This window comes from Cnephaeus nilssonii, assembly GCF_951640355.1.
Source record: "Cnephaeus nilssonii genome assembly, chromosome: 2".
NCBI classification, from domain to species: domain Eukaryota; kingdom Metazoa; phylum Chordata; class Mammalia; order Chiroptera; family Vespertilionidae; genus Cnephaeus; species Cnephaeus nilssonii.
The window spans coordinates 62,166,899-62,185,274 of NC_137073.1; the positions used below are offsets into that span (position 1 = coordinate 62,166,899).

General features: G+C 35.0%; 1 protein-coding gene across 10 annotated transcripts in view; it reads left to right on the top strand.

The window, feature by feature from the left end:
* Positions 1 to 18,376, top strand: part of KIAA0825 — a 366,280-nt gene that overhangs the window by 81,124 nt on the left and 266,780 nt on the right. For all 10 annotated transcript variants that reach the window (XM_079798899.1, XM_079798896.1, XM_079798902.1 and 7 more), the window contains one exon: positions 10,992 to 11,156. In XM_079798899.1, coding sequence (XP_079655025.1) covers positions 10,992 to 11,156 — 165 coding nt within the window. The remainder of the gene's footprint in view (positions 1 to 10,991; positions 11,157 to 18,376) is intronic.

The window sequence follows — 18,376 nt, forward strand, 5'->3', positions numbered from 1 at the left end:
TCCGTATTATTCCAGTATGGATCATACAGATTCAAACTGCTCACAGAAATTGACTCGAGACATTCACACTTTGTTCTTCCCGTAAAATCTGGTGCTGCTGCTGTTTTTCTCAAAGACTATGTTTACTTTGTTCCTCACTGATAAGTAACTTACCTTCTCTGAGCCTCAGTTTTCTCGTTATGGCTCCACTGAATAGTAGAAATAACATGTATAAAGTTTTTACCATATAGTGTGTGTTCAGTAAATGGAGCTGTAGTTATTTGATCTCCATTTCATCTTTTCTCCTCCCCGCCACCCATTTAACCAGGGTTTCTCCCTCTGCTTGTCAACTTCTCTGTGACTGTCTTTTGCATTCTCCCTATTCTTCTAAGGGCAGCGCTAGCCCTTTCTCTGAAGGGATAAATAGTTACCACTTTACGCTTTGCAGGCCACATAGTCTCTGCCTCCACTACTCAGTTCTGCTGTTGTGTCACAAAGGAGCCATGGACAAAACGCAAACAAAGCAGGGAGGCTGTGTTCCAAAGAAACCTTATTGGTGGGCCCTGAAACTTGAATTTCATATAGTTTTCACATGTCGTGAAGTATTCTTATTGTTTTGATTTTTCCCACTCCTTTTACAAAGAGAAAAGCCAGGTCAGCTCACAGACCATCCCAAGATGCATCCCTCACCCTGGAGGTGCCGGCCTCCCCCCAGCCTCTCTCTGCCTTTCTCTTTTTCTCCCTGTCTATCTACTCTTCTCTCTCTTTTTTTGTCACAACCCAGTCACCACCAACACTGGACCCAAATACAATACAAGCAAATTTTTAAGTATTTGTGTTTGTTGGACAAAGTTTTATGTTTTTCATTGTAGCATAAAAATAAACGAAATCTAGGATTTGTTTATATATTCAAAAAAGCAACTTAGGTCCAGTTGCTTAAATTTTCATGTATTTTCTATTTACCTTTTTTTTTTTTTAATTAAAAAAAATGTTTCCATGAAACAAACCATAACAGAACAACAGAGCCCAGGATCAACCATTTGTACCAAAATATGATGGCAATCAACCCTTGATATTTTCTCCAATTAGTTTTTTTATCTATATACTTTCTTAGCTCTGAATTCTTCTTATATGTTGAACCTAAAACAGTTCTTCTTGCCTGAACTTAAATAGTTAAAGAGAGATAACTATACTCTGAAGAGACAGGACTGGCCACAGGGAGCTGGTGGTGATTGGTCTGAGCTGTGGCCCTTGTTAGTCACCCTGTCCTGTTTTCAGATTCACTCTGAGCCTCTCTCCTACCTATCTCCTTTCTGTCACACAGTGCCTAATCCTAGTACATGTATTATTTGCTAATTTGTTGAATTAGCAAGTAAAACCCACTTTAAAATGCTATTTGCAGCTCCTAGGCCTTTTGAGGCAAGACGATGTAAAAGACAGTATCTGACACCGAGGTGCTCCAATGTCATATTTGAAGTTGGAGGGAAGTATGTCTTTGCCTTTTGGTTAATTAACTATTTCTTAGGTGAGGAAGGCAGCTAAAGGGTAAAATTAACTATAGAATTTATTCTCTGAAGAGCCATCACACCTGAGAAGTGGCTTCCCTGCTCTCTGTTAGAATGCTGAGTTCATGAGCACAAATTTCCGGGAGGGTACAAGAGATTTCCATCACCCCTACGGCTGTCATTTTCATATTCATTTTAACGTACAGTCGTAGGTATTATAATCTGCCTACTTGATAAAAAAAAAAAGTGTAAAGAGTATCTTACTCTTTATTTTTTAGTATAAAAAAGGAAAAAAGCCCAATCTCTTTTGAAAGGTTTATGATTCAATTAGAAAATATATTAGGAAGCACACTCAGCAGGTGTCAACTTAAATCCATCTTTTTGATGATAGCTTTATTTTTATTCCAGTGCTAAATTTTTAAATTAATTTTAATGTGTTATATTAAGAGCTGATAATGGCACATCTTTGTCATAGCATATTTCTTTAACAAGTGAATTATCAATTCTCAGGTACAACCTTAGATTATAGTAAAAATGATTGTTAACTTAGTTTAAGTGTTTTCTATAGGTTAATTTTTAGTCATGATACTAGAAGTAACACATATGAAAAGAGATAATTAACTGAACTCTAGCAAAAAATTGAGACCAAGAAATGAATATTAGGAAGATATTTCATTAATAATGTGCCATTAGCATACATTACTTAGAATTGAAACCCCATTTATTACACTGTAGATGTCTTTTATATTAAGATGTTCCCTGAAAGGGTCAGCATATCTATGTATTTATAACTTGGAGTTAAACTAGCATAAAAGGGAAAAGGTCAGTTGAGAAAATATTCAGAAATTTGTCCAGGGTACAATTCTCAATTTTGGCTGAATTCAAAGGTAAACCATTCTTTGATTAGCATCTTCAATTAACAGTGACTGCATCAGGACTCAGATATTCTCTCTCATGTTCTCAGCCAAAGAAAGCAAAATAAGATAGAAAATAGGAGAGGTACAGGAGTATCATACCCTTGGCAACTGAGAGAGAAGTCTGATCCCTTGCTAATGTAATACTGACAGCTTTTGCCAGAGAAGATGGAATAGAGTGTGGGAGAATTTTGTTATCATTTAACAGTACGTTTAGGTAACATCCAGTGGAGCCAGTGCTGGCCTGGGAATCAGAAAAGGGTAATAATAGAGGTAGTTTCTTTTAAGTTTTTCTCATTGACCCAGAAAAATAGCTTCAAGGTCACTCTGTTGCCACGATTTTCAGCCAGTTAGGTTTCTCTTGGGTGGTGAAGCAATGATATTTTTGCTGCGTGGGCCCCTCCAAAGGGAGCAGCAAACTTCCCTGTCACGTGGGGGCTTTTGGTGCGTTGTCGGGATTTATTCCAAACACGGTGGTTCTCTCTGTCCATGTGTCTACCTGTCTTTAGATCACTATTGCCCATCCTATCAAAGGCTGCAAAATTTAAGTGTAACAACTGTCTTGGCCTAGACCAGTGGTCGGCAAACCACGGCTCGTGAGCCACATGCGCTCTTTGCCCCCTTGAGTGTGGCTCTTCCACAAAATACCACGGCCTGGACGAGTCTATTTTGAAGAAGTGGCGTTAGAAGAAGTTTGAGTTTAAAAAATTTGGCTCTCAAAAGAAATTTCAATCGTTGTACTGTTGATATTTGGCTCTGTTGACTAATGAGTTTGCCGACCACTGGTCAACAGAGCCAAATTTCAACAGTACAACGATTGAAATTTCTTTTGAGAGCCGAAAACCGACTTCTGCGCATGGGCCGCGAAGTTTCAATTGCACTGTATGTGCGCTCCCGCACGTGGTATTTTGTGGAAGAGCCACACTCAAGGGTCCAAAGAGCCGCTTGTGGCTTGCGAGCTGCGGTTTGCCGACCACTAGCCTAGACCAATCAGAAAAAGAAGTTACAGAAAATGCAGGTATAATATATACTAGCAATTCATTCTTTTTGAATAGAATGTTTTGGTTGTCATATACCACTCTCAAAACAGTGGCCACTTAGTACTAATCTCTGTGTTTGTCTAAGTTCCTAAAAGGGTAGAGCATTAGTTATTCTTCATTTTTAAAATATATATTTTTTATTGCTTTCAGAGAGGAAGGGAGAGGGAGAGAGAGAGATAGGAACAACAATGATGAGAGAGAATCATTGATTGGCTGCCTCCTGCACGCCCCACACTGAGGATCGAGCCCACAACCTGGGCATGTGCCCTTGACCGGGAATCGAATTGTGACCTCCTGGTTCCTAGGTCAATGCTCAACCAATGAGCCATGCTGGCTGGGCTAGTTCTCCTCATTTTATCCCCTCACCTTAAGCAGGGATTAGGTCATAGTTAGCAAGAGAGTTAGTTGTCTGTGTTAATGTTTTGAGACCTTTTATTTTATCACTTGGGAAGAGTAATGAGATTAAGTAGAAGCTGGTTGGGACCTATTCTTCTTGCAAAGGGAAGTAGGAGTTTTTAGGAGTTGTCTCCTTAGTGGGAGGGAGTGCAATGCGTGCTACTTCTTATAAAGTCAGACAGACCGAGGAAGAGATCCTCAACCAGGTGATCAATCCCTCAGGCCGCAGAGGATCTGGGAACTTCCTAGAATTATATGCAAAGTACTGTTTTTATGAACATAAATGCATAGGTTGTATTAGATTCTCAAAAAAGATGAGACACACACTCTCAAAAATACCCAATTTTTAAAGGATTGACACATAAAATAAGCAGTGGTAGGTCTTGGAGTGGGACTACCATTCAACTTTATAAATGTTTAAGCTTAGAGATGGAGTCCATTATAGAGCAGCAGTACTTAAAGTAGTTAATAGTGAAACAGGTCTCTGATATGATGTTTATTCTTTCTTCCCAAAATATTTCCTATTCAAATTGACATACAGTAATTAATGTTCAACTCATTTAATATTAGTATTTTACTAAAGAAACATGTTAATGGCAGGAAGAAAGAGCCAAACAAAATGAGTAAGAAGCAGTTAGTTTTGTCTCTGACACTCAGCAATATGTATCCTTTTTAAATCATTCATTCATGTAGACACTCTGATGAATAGTGGGAATGGAATCATGGGGGGAAAGATCTCTGTCTTTCAGGAGATTAAAGTTTCTGGAGACATCTCCCAAACTAACAATTAGAATGCGACACAGAGCTAAATGAAGGTATGTGCCGGGTAAAATAGGAAGGAGCATGGCGAATAGGAAACTAAGCTGGTCTGGGATCGGAGGCAGGCTTCATAGAGGAAGTGACTCCCCTCAGTTACTGCTATAAGATAAACTTCATACACTGTTGAGGCACAGAGAGACCAAGTAAATGTCCAAAGTCACACAGCTAGTAGGGAATAGTGCCAGAACCTTAATCCAGGCCATCTGGCTCCTAATTCTACACGCTAACTACTCTAAGGCCGCTTGTGCCTCGGGTAGTGGTATTATAAATAGCAGCATGCCACCTAATAAAACATGGAGGGGGCGGGGGGACAGAAGTGGGGAAACCAGAGAGTCGGAGGAATCCAACTTCCATCTTCCAAGAGTTAAATGTTTTCTGACTTCAAATTCAGATTCATTAACTGTTAGGAGGCTCAGCTTCCCCTGTAATCCTCTCTCTAATCTCTCACCACCCAGCCAGAAGATGTGTTCTGACATCCGTGAGGAATCTAAATGTCCATATCTTCATCTAGTGTTGGGTTGCATTTTCACTCAACCTCAAAGATAACAACTTCATCCTTTTAATCATTTATTCACTCATTTATTTACTCAATTTCTCTAACAGTTTTACCCTGAATGTTTTCAGTGGTACATATGGAAGCTTCCTAAAAAGAGATAAGAAACAATTCAGTTTTTAAAACTAAGGTGGAACTATTTCTCTTTTTTTTTTTTAATTTTTAATTTTTTATTTATTTTTTACAGAGAGGAAGGGAGAGGGATAGAGAGTTAGAGACATCGATGAGAGAGAAACACAGATCAGCTGCCTCCTGCACACCCCCTACTGGGGATATGCCAGTCCTTGACTGGAATGGAACCCGGGACCCTTCAGTCCGCAGGCCGACGCTCTATCCACTGAGCCAAACCGGTCAGGGCTATTACTTATCTTAGTTTTACCTCAGATGCTTTCCTAGTCATTCAAATTTGAAAAATAAGTTACAAAAATAATGCTGGAGAAAAGAGGAAAGAAACAGCCTCTATTTCTTCTTGGTGTTTGTTTCTTCATAATGCTTCTATGCTGTTCCTTCCCCTGCTACCTGGGCCCGAGGCCGGTGCTTAGGAAGACACAGTGCTCCTTCAGGCCACTGCAAAGCCCGTGTGCTCCCAGTCCCACCTTCTCTCAGGAAGTGACTAGGGTGCTGGCAAAAAATGCTGCTTATTTTTTGTTCCTATGTGGTCCCTCTGGAGCAAATATATTCCATTTGGATTATGTCATGAATTTCATCTGAAATAATGAGACTCTCAGTACCTTTTGTGTGTCACCTCTCTTTCACATCACTTGTCTGGTGGCACCAAGAATACTTCCTCACTGGAAATAGATCCCTTCACATTCAATAATAGGGTGGCTAGTGTTCGTTTTTCTTGGGAAAACAAAAATGTGCACCTTTTATCCTATTATACTGATCCACCAGCTTCAGATTATCTGATTTTCTAGCTTCTCATTTTCTCCTGTATCTTAATGCTATTATTAACAAGAATTCTGTTGCTAATGGTTTTGAAAAATAATATGTGTGCTTTCAGCTACTAGCTCTATTTTTATGGTTTGTCTGATTTAGCTGGGCTTTGATAATTATTCCAAATGCTGCTTTGTTGTGAGGAGCCCTAATGCCCTTCTAGATTTATTTTCAAAGTCCTTACTTTTTCTATAAGAGAATGGAGTTAATATTTTAACTATTAGCCACTAGGTGAGAAACACCTCTAAGTATATATTCTGTAGTTTATATCATATTTTTGAGTTTATATTCTCTATGTGATATAACATTTCTCTCTCTCTCTCTCTCTCTCTCTCTCTCTCTCTCTCTCTCTCTCTCTCTTTCTCCCTCTCTCCCTCCCTCCCTCCCTCCCTCATTTTAATGTTTTTACTTAGGACAATAGTGCAATGAATATCTGTGCATATTTTTTCATGGTGAAATTTTGTAAGAGTATAATCCAGAGCAGTTTTCCCTTAAATTTTTTTTTTTTTTTAGGAATTCCAAGGTGTTAATAAATGTATTGGTAAATGCATTCTTTGGTTTAAAAAGTTTGAAAAACATTAATTTATTTAAAAATTACATTATTATACAAGTAAATAGAGACTTTAACATGCTAATTTGCATTGTGAATCACTTTAAAGATTATTTCCTATGCAGCAGTTCCCAAACCTATTTGATCATAGAACCCTTTTCAAATGATTATCCATTTGAGAAATGCCCTTTGACAGGATAGACATTAGTCCCTGAGAGCAGCATAGAAATAAGTAGCTTTCATCATAAGCATCATAAAGAAAAATTTATATTGTGTTCAAATACTTTAAATAATAGGAAAGCAGAGAATTTTATATTTTAGAAAAAAATTTATTAAAATTGTATAGAGGAAAAAAACTTTCAACTATCTAGTTATTATTTATATGACTTACTCATTGTTAGTTGACAGTAAATTAAAGTTTACCTTAAAATAGAAATTTATTCTTTTCTCTATACTAGTATTAGGATTTAGGAGAAATTTGTATTTCCTAAGAATCATAGAACTCATCCTACATAAAGCAACAATCATTATTTTAGATATTTTATAACAATGATTGATGGCCAGCTAAACATAGTTGCCTGTGTATAAACATAAATGTCCAAAATGTCTTGAAGCAAAATATTTCCATAATGACAAACAAACAAGCAAACAAACAAATACCAACAAATAAAGGCCAAGTTGGCTTAGAGGAGGAAGTAGAACTCCTGGACTGATTATATCCAGATAAGGTTTTCTGTAAAAGGTGACTTGGCGGAGAGCAGCAAACAGAATCTTAAAGAAGGAAAAGAGATTAATTTAGTGATTTCTGCTGAGAGAAACTTTCCTAATTTGGTTAACAGTGAAGACTCTGAAGAACAGAAAAATAGATATGCTTAGGCAAATAGAAATCATGAGCTAAGGTGTGATGATTAAAACACAAGTCCTGTGAGATACTGTGGGGAAAGTAAGAGAAATAAGTTTGGGAAATGCTATGTCATCTTTTGTGTTTAATTTTGCCTTAGTTGAACTTTCACAAAATTAATTATAACAGAATTATTTTCCCCAAAAGTTAAGAATCCTCACAATACTCCTTGGGAGAACACTGAGCTAAAGGTAATAGGAAATAAGGACTGCTAGTTAATGGACCTCTATCATTATCATTGCTTCTTTGGGACAAAAATGATGAAATTTAGGTCATACATATTATTCTGTCCTCTCTCAGTGTTAATTTATAAAGATAAATTGAATTAAATGGATTTATCTTTCAATATTCTTAAATTTCTGAAATATAAAATCCTTCTAAATGCAGGACATGTAGGTAAGATCTCTTCAAGTAGAATCCTCATACCCTATATAATTTTTAAATAAGTAGCACTATTAGCTTTAGTGTTTTGACTCAATTTCTTTTGCGGCGGGGGGGGGGGGGGAGCTTTTTTGCTTAGTTTATAAACATAAACAATACTTCTGGTTTAGAATTGAGCTACACAAAACCTTCTTAAATACATATCATTTCTATTGAAGTAGGACAGACTCTTAATCATTGAAAATTTGGCTTATAAACATTTACTTTTAAAAGCAACATCTTTAATATTTACAAGGTTAAACCAACCCCTCCATCTATATGAGCAAAACTTAACAGAGATCAAATAGACCAAGTGAGAATCAAGCAATTGCTAAACGAATAGTAATCTATTTATCTCTTCATTTTTAGGTCATGATTTTAATAGCAGAATCTTAGCTATATATATTGTTGTATGTGTTCTGTTCTCTGGCTTGCCTATGGAAGAACGGTAGATGTGAGTAGGGCTGTTTAAAAACAGACTTTGTATGTAAGACTAACATCAATTTAGAGATGAAACAGAGTTTTAGTAGATACTCATAGATTTTTTTTCAAACCTTTTTTTTTTTTTTTTAACTCTTTAAGAAGAGGACTGCCCTGTCAGATGGCTCATTTGGTTAAAACATTGTCCAGTCCACCAAAAAGTTGCGGGTTCTATTGCCCGTTAGGGCACATACCTAGGTTGTGGGTTCTATCCCTGGTTGGCGCACATATCGGAGGCAACTTATCAATGTTTTGTTCTCACATCAATCTCTCTCTCTCTCTCTCTCTCTCTCTTTCTTTCTCTCTTCCCCCTCCTCTCTATAAACTAATGTAGGAAGCGGTTATAGGGTTAAGCCTCGGACTGACCTGTGGCAGGGTCACAAACAAGTTCGTTTGGAGGGCAGACCCCTCCCAGCATAATTAAGCCTGATCCTGTTACTGATCCCTAGATCTTTCCTGGGTAGCTAGTGGGCTGTGGGAGGGGCAGCAAGTGCTGCCAAAACAAGTGAAACTTACAAGAACATTGTTAATTGCCTGTTTGTCCCTGATTATAAATAAAGCCTCAGCTTTGCAGTCTGGATCTGTTCTGTGGCCTCAGCCAGGCACAGAAAGATCCACCCAGCCCCAGCTTTCAAATCTATCTCTCCTCTCTTTATTTTTTATATTTCTCAATCCCTGGTCGCCTCCACTTAGAACTGGTTCGTTCATCTCTCTTTCCGAGCGGGACGCGGAAAAGGGAGATCCCCGCCGCATCAGGCCCCCGCAAACTAAAAAATAAACAAACACACATATCCTTGGGTGAGGATAAAAAAAGAGAAAGAATAGGACTAAATTCCACAGTTTAAGTTGGTTGACAGGTTTCTCTCATATTATCTGCAATGATACCATAACAATTTTGGTCCTCAGTAAAAAACTGTGTTATATGGTTACAAGTTTGTTGTAAAAATTTTAAAGTTTATGAATTACCCATAAAATTGCTACATTATTGGAATCTTCCTTCTAAATTCATATGATGAAGGTAACCAATTTTTACATGGAATCACCAGAACTTAACATCATTTCTAAGTAGCACTCTTAATTTTTTCTCTGCAAAGGAACTTGATGCTTATTTTATAATAGTACTCAACATTTTCAGTTTGTAATTAAGTGTTTTAAGAAGTGGCAATAATAAAGGATTCTTTAAATACTTGAAAACTTGGTCAAAGGTGCCATTTGGTGAGGTCAGTCTTAGTCTCTATATTCTTAAAAAGCTTAAGATATTTTTCTATCATATTAAAATTGTAGTGTGACTTGAAAGTAGCATAATTATAAAAGGAAAATAATTATGTTTATTTTAAGGTGTATTGTTCTTTAGAAAGCTATAGATATTACAATTATTTTTACAGGTTATTTTTTAAAACATGGTTTCATGAATTATATAGTCTAGCTTCAACTACTACGTTAATTTTCTTGTTATTGGTGATATAGTAACGATACTTCTAAGATCTTGAAGATTTATGTATTTTTATCTAGTCTTTAAAAGTATTTGTTTTAATTTCAGACTACAAAAATATATAGATTCCTTAAATATTACTATTTTGCCACATTTTCACATTTGCATTCTCTTTCTCTTAAAACTATATTTTTCCCTGAACTGAGAATAGGCTACAGCCATTTGCCTTTATATACTTTAATGTATATTTCTTAAACAAAAGGGCATTCTCTTTCATAACCACACTATAGTTATCTAAATCAGAAAATTAAGTCATGCAATAATAGCATTGAATTGTAGACATTACTCAGATTTCACCAATTTACCCCAATAAAGTCCTTTATAATAAATAAAATACTAATCATGTACTAGTATTAACTTTTTTATTGATTTGAGAGAGAGAAACATGGATTTGTTGTTCCACTTATTTATGCATTTATTGTTTGCTTCTTGTATGTGCCTGATCAGGGATGGACACACAACCTTGGGGTATCAGGGCAACACTCTAGGCAACTGAGCTACCCAGCCAGGGCCTGATTATGTATTAATTTCAATTGTCATGTCTTTTTAGACTCCTTTGACTAGATCATTTGTCTAGTCAAAACTAGTCTGTGTTTCTGGACACAGTACTTTTGAAGAGTATAGATTAGCTATTTTATAGAATTTCCATCAACTTGGATTTGTCTTAAGTTTCCTTGTGACTAGATTAAAGTTGTTCCAGACTTTTAAAAAAATAAAATTGTATAAGATATGATTTTACAACAACAAATCACATTCCTGTTTATAGCTCTGAGAATAAATACAATCATTTGTCATATTTGTATTAAAGAGAATACTCATCTCCAGTGTCCCAGAAGAAAAGACTCTCCTAGAAGATTTTATATGTATTTCTTAAAGAGCAAACTTGGTTTATTTATTGAAGGTCTAATTAGTTTTGATTGTTTATGTAATCACATAGATTGTTATAGTATTTACTGAAAAAAAAAAGTACAATGTACTATATAGTAATGATCTTCTCTTTTCACAGTTACTTCTGAATGCCCACAGAAAGGACAAAATTTTTTTATTTCCTTAGATGAACTTGAATTCTTATCACAGCTTATAAAATCCTTTTTGAAGCTGGAAAAAAATGTTCAAGAATTGTTTGAAGAAATTTTTTTATCACTCAAGATACCAAGGAACAATAAATCAGGTAACATGCCCTTTTGTTTAAATTGTAAATCTATTATTCTCCCTATTTTTGCTTCCTGCCACTGAATCTATTCCATTACTTGAAAAAAAAAATTAAGAATTCTTTAAAGAAACATAAAGCCCGAGAGAAACATTAAGTAAAGAAAATTCTATTAAACCATAGAATTACATTTTTATCCTTTACACATGGCAAATTCCATAATTCTAGTTGACAAAGCATCATAAGTCAATTCCAGATAATTGCCTTTAACTAAAATCAGATCTTTTTTTTTTTTTAATTCAAAGTAACACAGCCTGGCCTATGAAAAAAATAAGCAGACTAAATGATCTAGTAGCTCCTCTTCTACTACTAGCAGCTGGATGACCTTGAGCAAAAACATTTAGCTTCCTTAGACCTCAGTTTTCTCATCTTCCCAATGATGGTGTAGTATTAAAATAAATTTCTCTTTGTTTCCTTTTACAATTAGATGCTTTAGATTGCAATATATTATGTAGGGCTGTGAGAATTAAATGATTTATTGTATGTGAATACTTTAAAAGAAACTAGCATTTCATAAACAATAAATGTGTTGTTCTAATAGTAAGTAGAATTATATAATATGTTCCTTTAAGTTTAGTATAATAAAATCCTTTTGAAGAAAGCAGTGCCATGTGTGTTGGAAGAATGTTTCTAAAATTAAAGGTAGAATTCAAAGCCATAATATGTTCTGTGTGTTCATATCTGTACTTACACAGATTTTCACCTACATCAGAATGAACAATACAAAATTCTCTTTTACGTGATACCCTATGTCATTTTAAGGAATAAAAATAGATAGTGGCTACATTTGTAAAACAAAGTTAAGCAAGCAAGTGAATCTGAAATTTCAAAAGCTGATGTCTTAGAAAGGAATTACATTTGCTTTAATATATTTACTTTTTATATTTTTAAATTTACTTTGCCTGGGTAAATAATGTTAGAAAAGTTATAGGGTTAAAGTTTATTTTATATTAAGCATAGCTTACTAGCCTTCTATGTTTCAAGTTAAGTTTAAGTAATACTATAAAATTATAAAGTAACTAATGTAAAGCACTTTTCCAAATTTGGAAAAGTGGAAGTGGATTATAGAATTCGGATGCTGACAAAGAAAATCAATGGATAAATAAAAATATGAAAAATATGACACAAAATATTAAAGTTAAAAAAAAGAATAAAAAAGTAGATTTAATTAGGAGATAATGTGAGCCCAAGTGGGTTTTCTAAAAGGAACTGACTTGGCCATGGAGAGGTCTGAGTAAAGAAATATGACATCCTAATTTTTTATTGCAATGTTGATTCCTTGAGCAGTTGACACTTGGGATAGGTACTCATACATTATTCCTGGCTAAGATTTGGCATCCCTCATCCACATCTGTAGCAGATCTTTTCTGAGGTGTGGATAAAGAAACGGTGCATTTCAACAAATCTAGACCCTACCCATTTGGTCTCATCTTGTATTGGTCTTAGGCCAGACCTTAGAAAATTTAGGTCAATTCTGAGAACTTTATTCCCCTTAAGAGCAACATAAATTGAAAATTAGAATTGTGTTAGAAAGTTATTGTAAAGATATAAAACTGACATGGCTAAGAATTGAAGCAAAAATTTGTCATAGTGATTTTTAAAAAAAGAAGTAAAAGTGGGTTTGACGTCATTAGATTAAATTTAAGCAATGTTGAGATTTGGCAAATGCTGTATATTTAAGAATAGTAGTTCCCATTATTGAATAAATCAACAGAGAAAATATATTATTATTCCACAATATTACTGTCTTATTCCAAATTTATCATCATATAAGCAGCATGGCAGATAAAAGCAACTTCAGCCCTAACTGGTTTGGCTCAATGGCTAGAGCATCGGTCCTCAGACTGAAGGGTCTCGGTTCGATTCCTGGTCAAGGGCATGTACCTCGGTTGCAGGCTCCATCCCTGGCTCCATTCAGGGGGTGTGTGGGAGGCAAACAATCGATGTGTCTCTCTCACATGGATGTTTCTCTCTCTGTGTATCTCCCCCTCCCTTCCACTCTCTCTAAAAATCAATGGAAAAATATCCTTGGGTGAAGATTTACAAAAAATAAAATAAAATAAAAATAAATAAAAGCAACTTCGATATCAAATTAATAATAGTGTACTATAGAAATATATTTGTGGATTATTGAACATAGTATGGAATGAATTTTGAAGGACAGGTATAAGAAATGTCTAAGTACTAGAGCATCCCTTCTGATATATATCTTCTTTATTGTTAAAATTTATATTTTTTTGTAACAAAGCCAAGATTGATTTAATCTGACATAACTTTCTGGATCCCTGAAAAGAATGATCTTGGGGGAAATTGTCAAGAAAATTCTTAAATGTTTTATTGTGTGTAAGCCAAGCTAATCAATGTTTATCAAAAACCTTTGTTTCGTAAATCAGAAAGGAAAAGATTCCTTGAAATGGATGATTAAAGAAACCAAATGTATCTTAAGTTATCCTGATAGTTAATCTTTTGCTCAAAAATCTTGTGTGGGAGAGAATGGGGGAAAAGATCAAGTCATTTGGTTTCCTGTGTATTTCTTTTGATTGGAGCATATTTTGCTAATAAAGATCTTGGAAAGAGTTACCTACTATGTCTATGTAACCAAAACAGTGTGATGAAAGGTAAGTTTGTGTGTGTATGTTTTTATTGTCCAGATGTTTTAAAAATATCCAGGTGCTTAACATCACATAAGAAAAATATAAAGATGCTTAACCAAATAATTTACTTTTTACTTTGATGTTTCCTACTATGTTATCGAGTTAGTCAAATTGGCAGTGTTCTTAGTAATTTGAATATGATTCAATAGATTTTATAGAGACACAAATTTGTTTTTGAGAAATAAGTGGTATTTAGTTACATTTATTTGCTTTTATGGGTCATAATTTGATGGTTTTCTATTTTGGTCATTTCAGAAAAAGATAGGACATTATTTGACGGTTACTGTATTTCTTTTAGGTGATTATATCTTATGAAGTAGCTTCAGGTTTGATTCTTTCAAAATAAAGTTGTTCTTCGGGCAGTTCCTCAAATTTTCCAAAGGTGGCATCTGAGATTTATCTAAACCAGGATTTCTTGGCCCTCATTTTTCTTTAGCCCCAGCAATGACAAAGCGCAATGGCTGCTTCAATTGGATGTAAGAAGAACACTTAGGGTTTGTCTCAGAAGAATCAAAGATTTCAGATCTTCTGAAAGATTGTTTGTACTCTTAGGGGGTCTTAAGAGGGGTCAAATGGCTTCTAAGAGTTCCTTAGCTAGATGGTTAAGGGATTGTATTAGGGAGGTGTATGTAGTTAAGGTAAAGAGGCTCCTAGGGTTTGTAAAGCTCATTACACTAGGACTTTAGCTGTTTCTTGGGCAGAGAGGTCGAAGGCTTCCACATTGGAAATTTGCAAGGTGGCCACCTGGGCTTCTCTTCATACTTTTTCATAGTGTTATCTCTTGGATGTAGTCTCTTCTACAGATTCAGCTTTTGGTGGGAGGTTGCTTGTGAGCGAGAAAAGAACAGTGAAGAAAAGAAAGACTTGTAGTTCCCACTTAGAGCTGCCAACAAGGCAAGTTGCTTTGTAGTACACACAATGGGAGCCTATGAAGACCAATTTGGGTGTGAAAGTGGATGTCACAGGGAAGTACTGCCAACCTCTACTCTCCATGAAAGAGAGCAACAGTGTGGGAACTAACCAGAAGTGTAAAATGAACCACAGTGAACTCTGTGAGGGCGGCTGCTCAGCAGCTAGCATTCCTGTGACGCTCTGCACTCTACTGAGGTCCTTTATCTGGGCATGCTTCTATAACCTGTGTTTTAGAGCATTGAGTCCAAAATGGGCTACCTTCTCTAGACGATGTGAATAAGTGTATAGGATTTTCAATATATTTTTAAATAGGTGAAATAATTTGTCACATGTTCACAGAATTTATGAAGTTTGACAATGTGGGATTTTGAAATTGACCATTTTGAATTGCAAACAAATATAAAATGCCACAATTTGTTAAAACCATGACATATTTTATTAGTGAAGAGTCAATGTTATGAATCTTTTTTTTTTTTAAATATATTTTATTGATTTTTTACAGAGAGGAAGAGAGAGGGATAGAGAGCCAGAAACATCGATGAGAGAGAAACATCCATCAGCTGCCTCCTGCACACCCCCCACTGGGGTTGTGCCCGCAACCAAGGTACATGCCCCTGACCGGAATCGAACCTGGGACCCTTGAGTCCGCAGGCCGACGCTCTATCCACTGAGCCAAACCGGTTTCGGCAATGTTATGAATCTTGTCTTAAAATTATTCCTTTTGCTTCTCTATGTAGGATTAAGTTTTTTAAAATCTTTTTTAATTTGGAGGGGGACTATATTATAAAGATTATCAGAATTGTTTGATAATTCATTTTATATCTTACTATAGAATTGCCCATCAGCAAGAAAGGCTTGGGAAGCTTATCTTTTTATTTACTAATCTTGAAAATAGGCAGATGGTTTATGTAAATATCAAAGCATGTTACTTTGAATGAATAAGCATATTGTATTTGGAGTGCAACAACAAATATAAGATAATTAACTTTTTTCATAATCTTAAATTATAGCTACACAATGGCAGATAGTTATTTCCAGATATAGATTTGCAAGCTTATACTTCAAACTAGTGTTATTATTTCAGAGTAAATACCTTTTAAATTGGCTGGTTTTGTGAGCTATCTGTAGAAAAGTAAAGTGACATTAAGAATCCAGGTGTTGCTCCTTCATGTCATTAACTTGATCATCATTATTTTTTCTTCTTTAAAAATGTTTTTGAATAATAGTTCCTCATATGATAAAGTAGTTAAAGAGGACAAAAGAATATATGCTGAAAAGTAGTCTATTTCTATTCCAGTTGTCTAGTTTCACTCTCCAGAGGCAACTACTTCCATATATATCCCTATGTTAAAATAAAACAAAATCTGTACATACAATGAGAGATTCTTTTTCACTAACAGTTATGTAGAAACACCTCATTCCTTCTAACAGCTGAATAGTTTTCCACTGGTGCATTTAACCAGGTACTAACTGATGGACATTTAGGGTTTTACTTTCCTATTTATTTGCGACCACAAACAATGATATGGCAAATTTTCTTGAACAATGTCTTAATATTGCACATGTATAAATTTCTAAAGTGGAATTGTCAAGTAAAAAGGTATGATCATTAAGAGGATGAAAATACTAACCATAGACTGAGAAAACTATTTGCAAAACACATACCTGATCAAAGACTTGTATCCAAAATATACAAAATAAAAAACTTTTAATATTCAACAAGGAAACAAAAAAAACTCAATTTAAAAGTGAGGGGGAAAAAAGTGAGCCAAAGATCTGAACAGACACCTCACCAAAGAAGATATACAGATGGCAAGTAAGCATATGAAAAGATGCTCCACATCATATGTCAACAGGGCATACAGATTTAAACAGGAGAGCGCACTACACACCAATTAAAATGCCTAATGTTAGAAACACTAACAGTACCAGTTCTGGCAAGTATGTGAAACAATAGGAACACTCATTCATTTGCTGATAGGAATGTAAAATAGTGTAGCCTCTTGGAAGTCAATTTGGTTGTATCTTCCAAAGCTAAACATTGTCTTACATGATCCAATAGTTATGTTCCTAGCTATATACAAAAATGGGTAGAAAACTAATGTCTACACAAAAGTCTGCACACGAATGTTTATAGCACTTTATAAATAATTGCCCAAACTTGGAAGCAACCAAAATAACTTTCCTTAGGTAAATTTGGTAAACTATGATGCATCAATACAATGGAAAGTTATTCAGTTATAAAAAGAAATGAGATATCAAGCCATGAGAAAACATGGAAGAATCTTAAATGCACATTGCTAAGTGAAAGAAGCCAGTCTAAAAAGCTTACATATTATATGATTCCAACTATATGACATTTATGACATTGTGGAAAAAACAAAAGTATAGGGACAGTGAAAAGAAATAGAGGAGGATGCAAACAAAGGGAACCATATACCATGTTCATGGATTGGAAGAATTAACATCATTAAAATGTCATTATTATCCAAAGCAATCTATAGATTCAAAGCAATCCCTATTAAAATGCCAATGGCATACTTCACAGAACTAAAACAAATACTATAAAAATTTTTGTGGAAACAAAAAAGACTCTGAATAGCTGCAGCAATCTTGAGAAAGAACAAAGTTGGAGGAATCACAATACCAGCCTGGTACTGACACAAGAACAGGCATATAGACCAATGGAATAGAATAGAGACCCCAGAAATTAACCCACACCATTACAGTCAATTAATATTTGACAAAGGCGGCAGGAACATACAATAAAGACAGTCTCTTCAACAAATGGTGTTGGCAAAAAGATGAAACTAAACCACTAACTTACACCATACATAAGAATAAAATCAAAATGGATAAAAGACTTAAATGAAACCATAAGAATCCTGGAAGAAAACATAGACAGTAAAATCTCAGACATCTCACATAGCAGAATTTTTATGGATGCATCTCCTTTTTCTTTATTTAAAATCTTTGATTAATCTGGATTTTATTTTAATGTTAGAATTGATCCTTATTTATATGTATTATCATCTTCTTAAAAATACATTAAAATGCAAGTCATAGAGAAAACATTTTAGGTTAACTGGAATAACATTGATCTAAAACCTTCTTATCTCTGTTGGGATATTTGTTGAGAAATGAAGTAGGATTCCTAAACTGCAGTCCATGGGCCCTTGAGTTTAATGAATGCACTTTACAAGGGGCCTTTATTGTGTGTATCTGTGTGTCTGTGTGTAGTTCCCATGGCGTCATATTGTGCGTTTTGGATGGAGTGTTCTCTCACTTGTATTCAAAGGTGTTCATAAATCCAAAATGATTAAAAATCACTAGAGTTAAGGAAAACTTTTCCTCAGAATAGATAAATTCTGATAAGTTTTCCAAAAAGGATGTTATCACCTACCAAATAATCCCTGTAGGGAATGTTTCAGTCAACTGTGTTACCTGGGAATCACTCATGATTAAGTTCATAGAACCATATTTAGAAAAACAAAACCCACAAAATTTTCAGATGGATATATTGGTCAGAAGCCTTACTGAGAAATATCAGTAAGGTTTCCAAAATTTGTTTGCTCGGGACATAAGGAGAAACTGACTATTTTATATGAAATTATA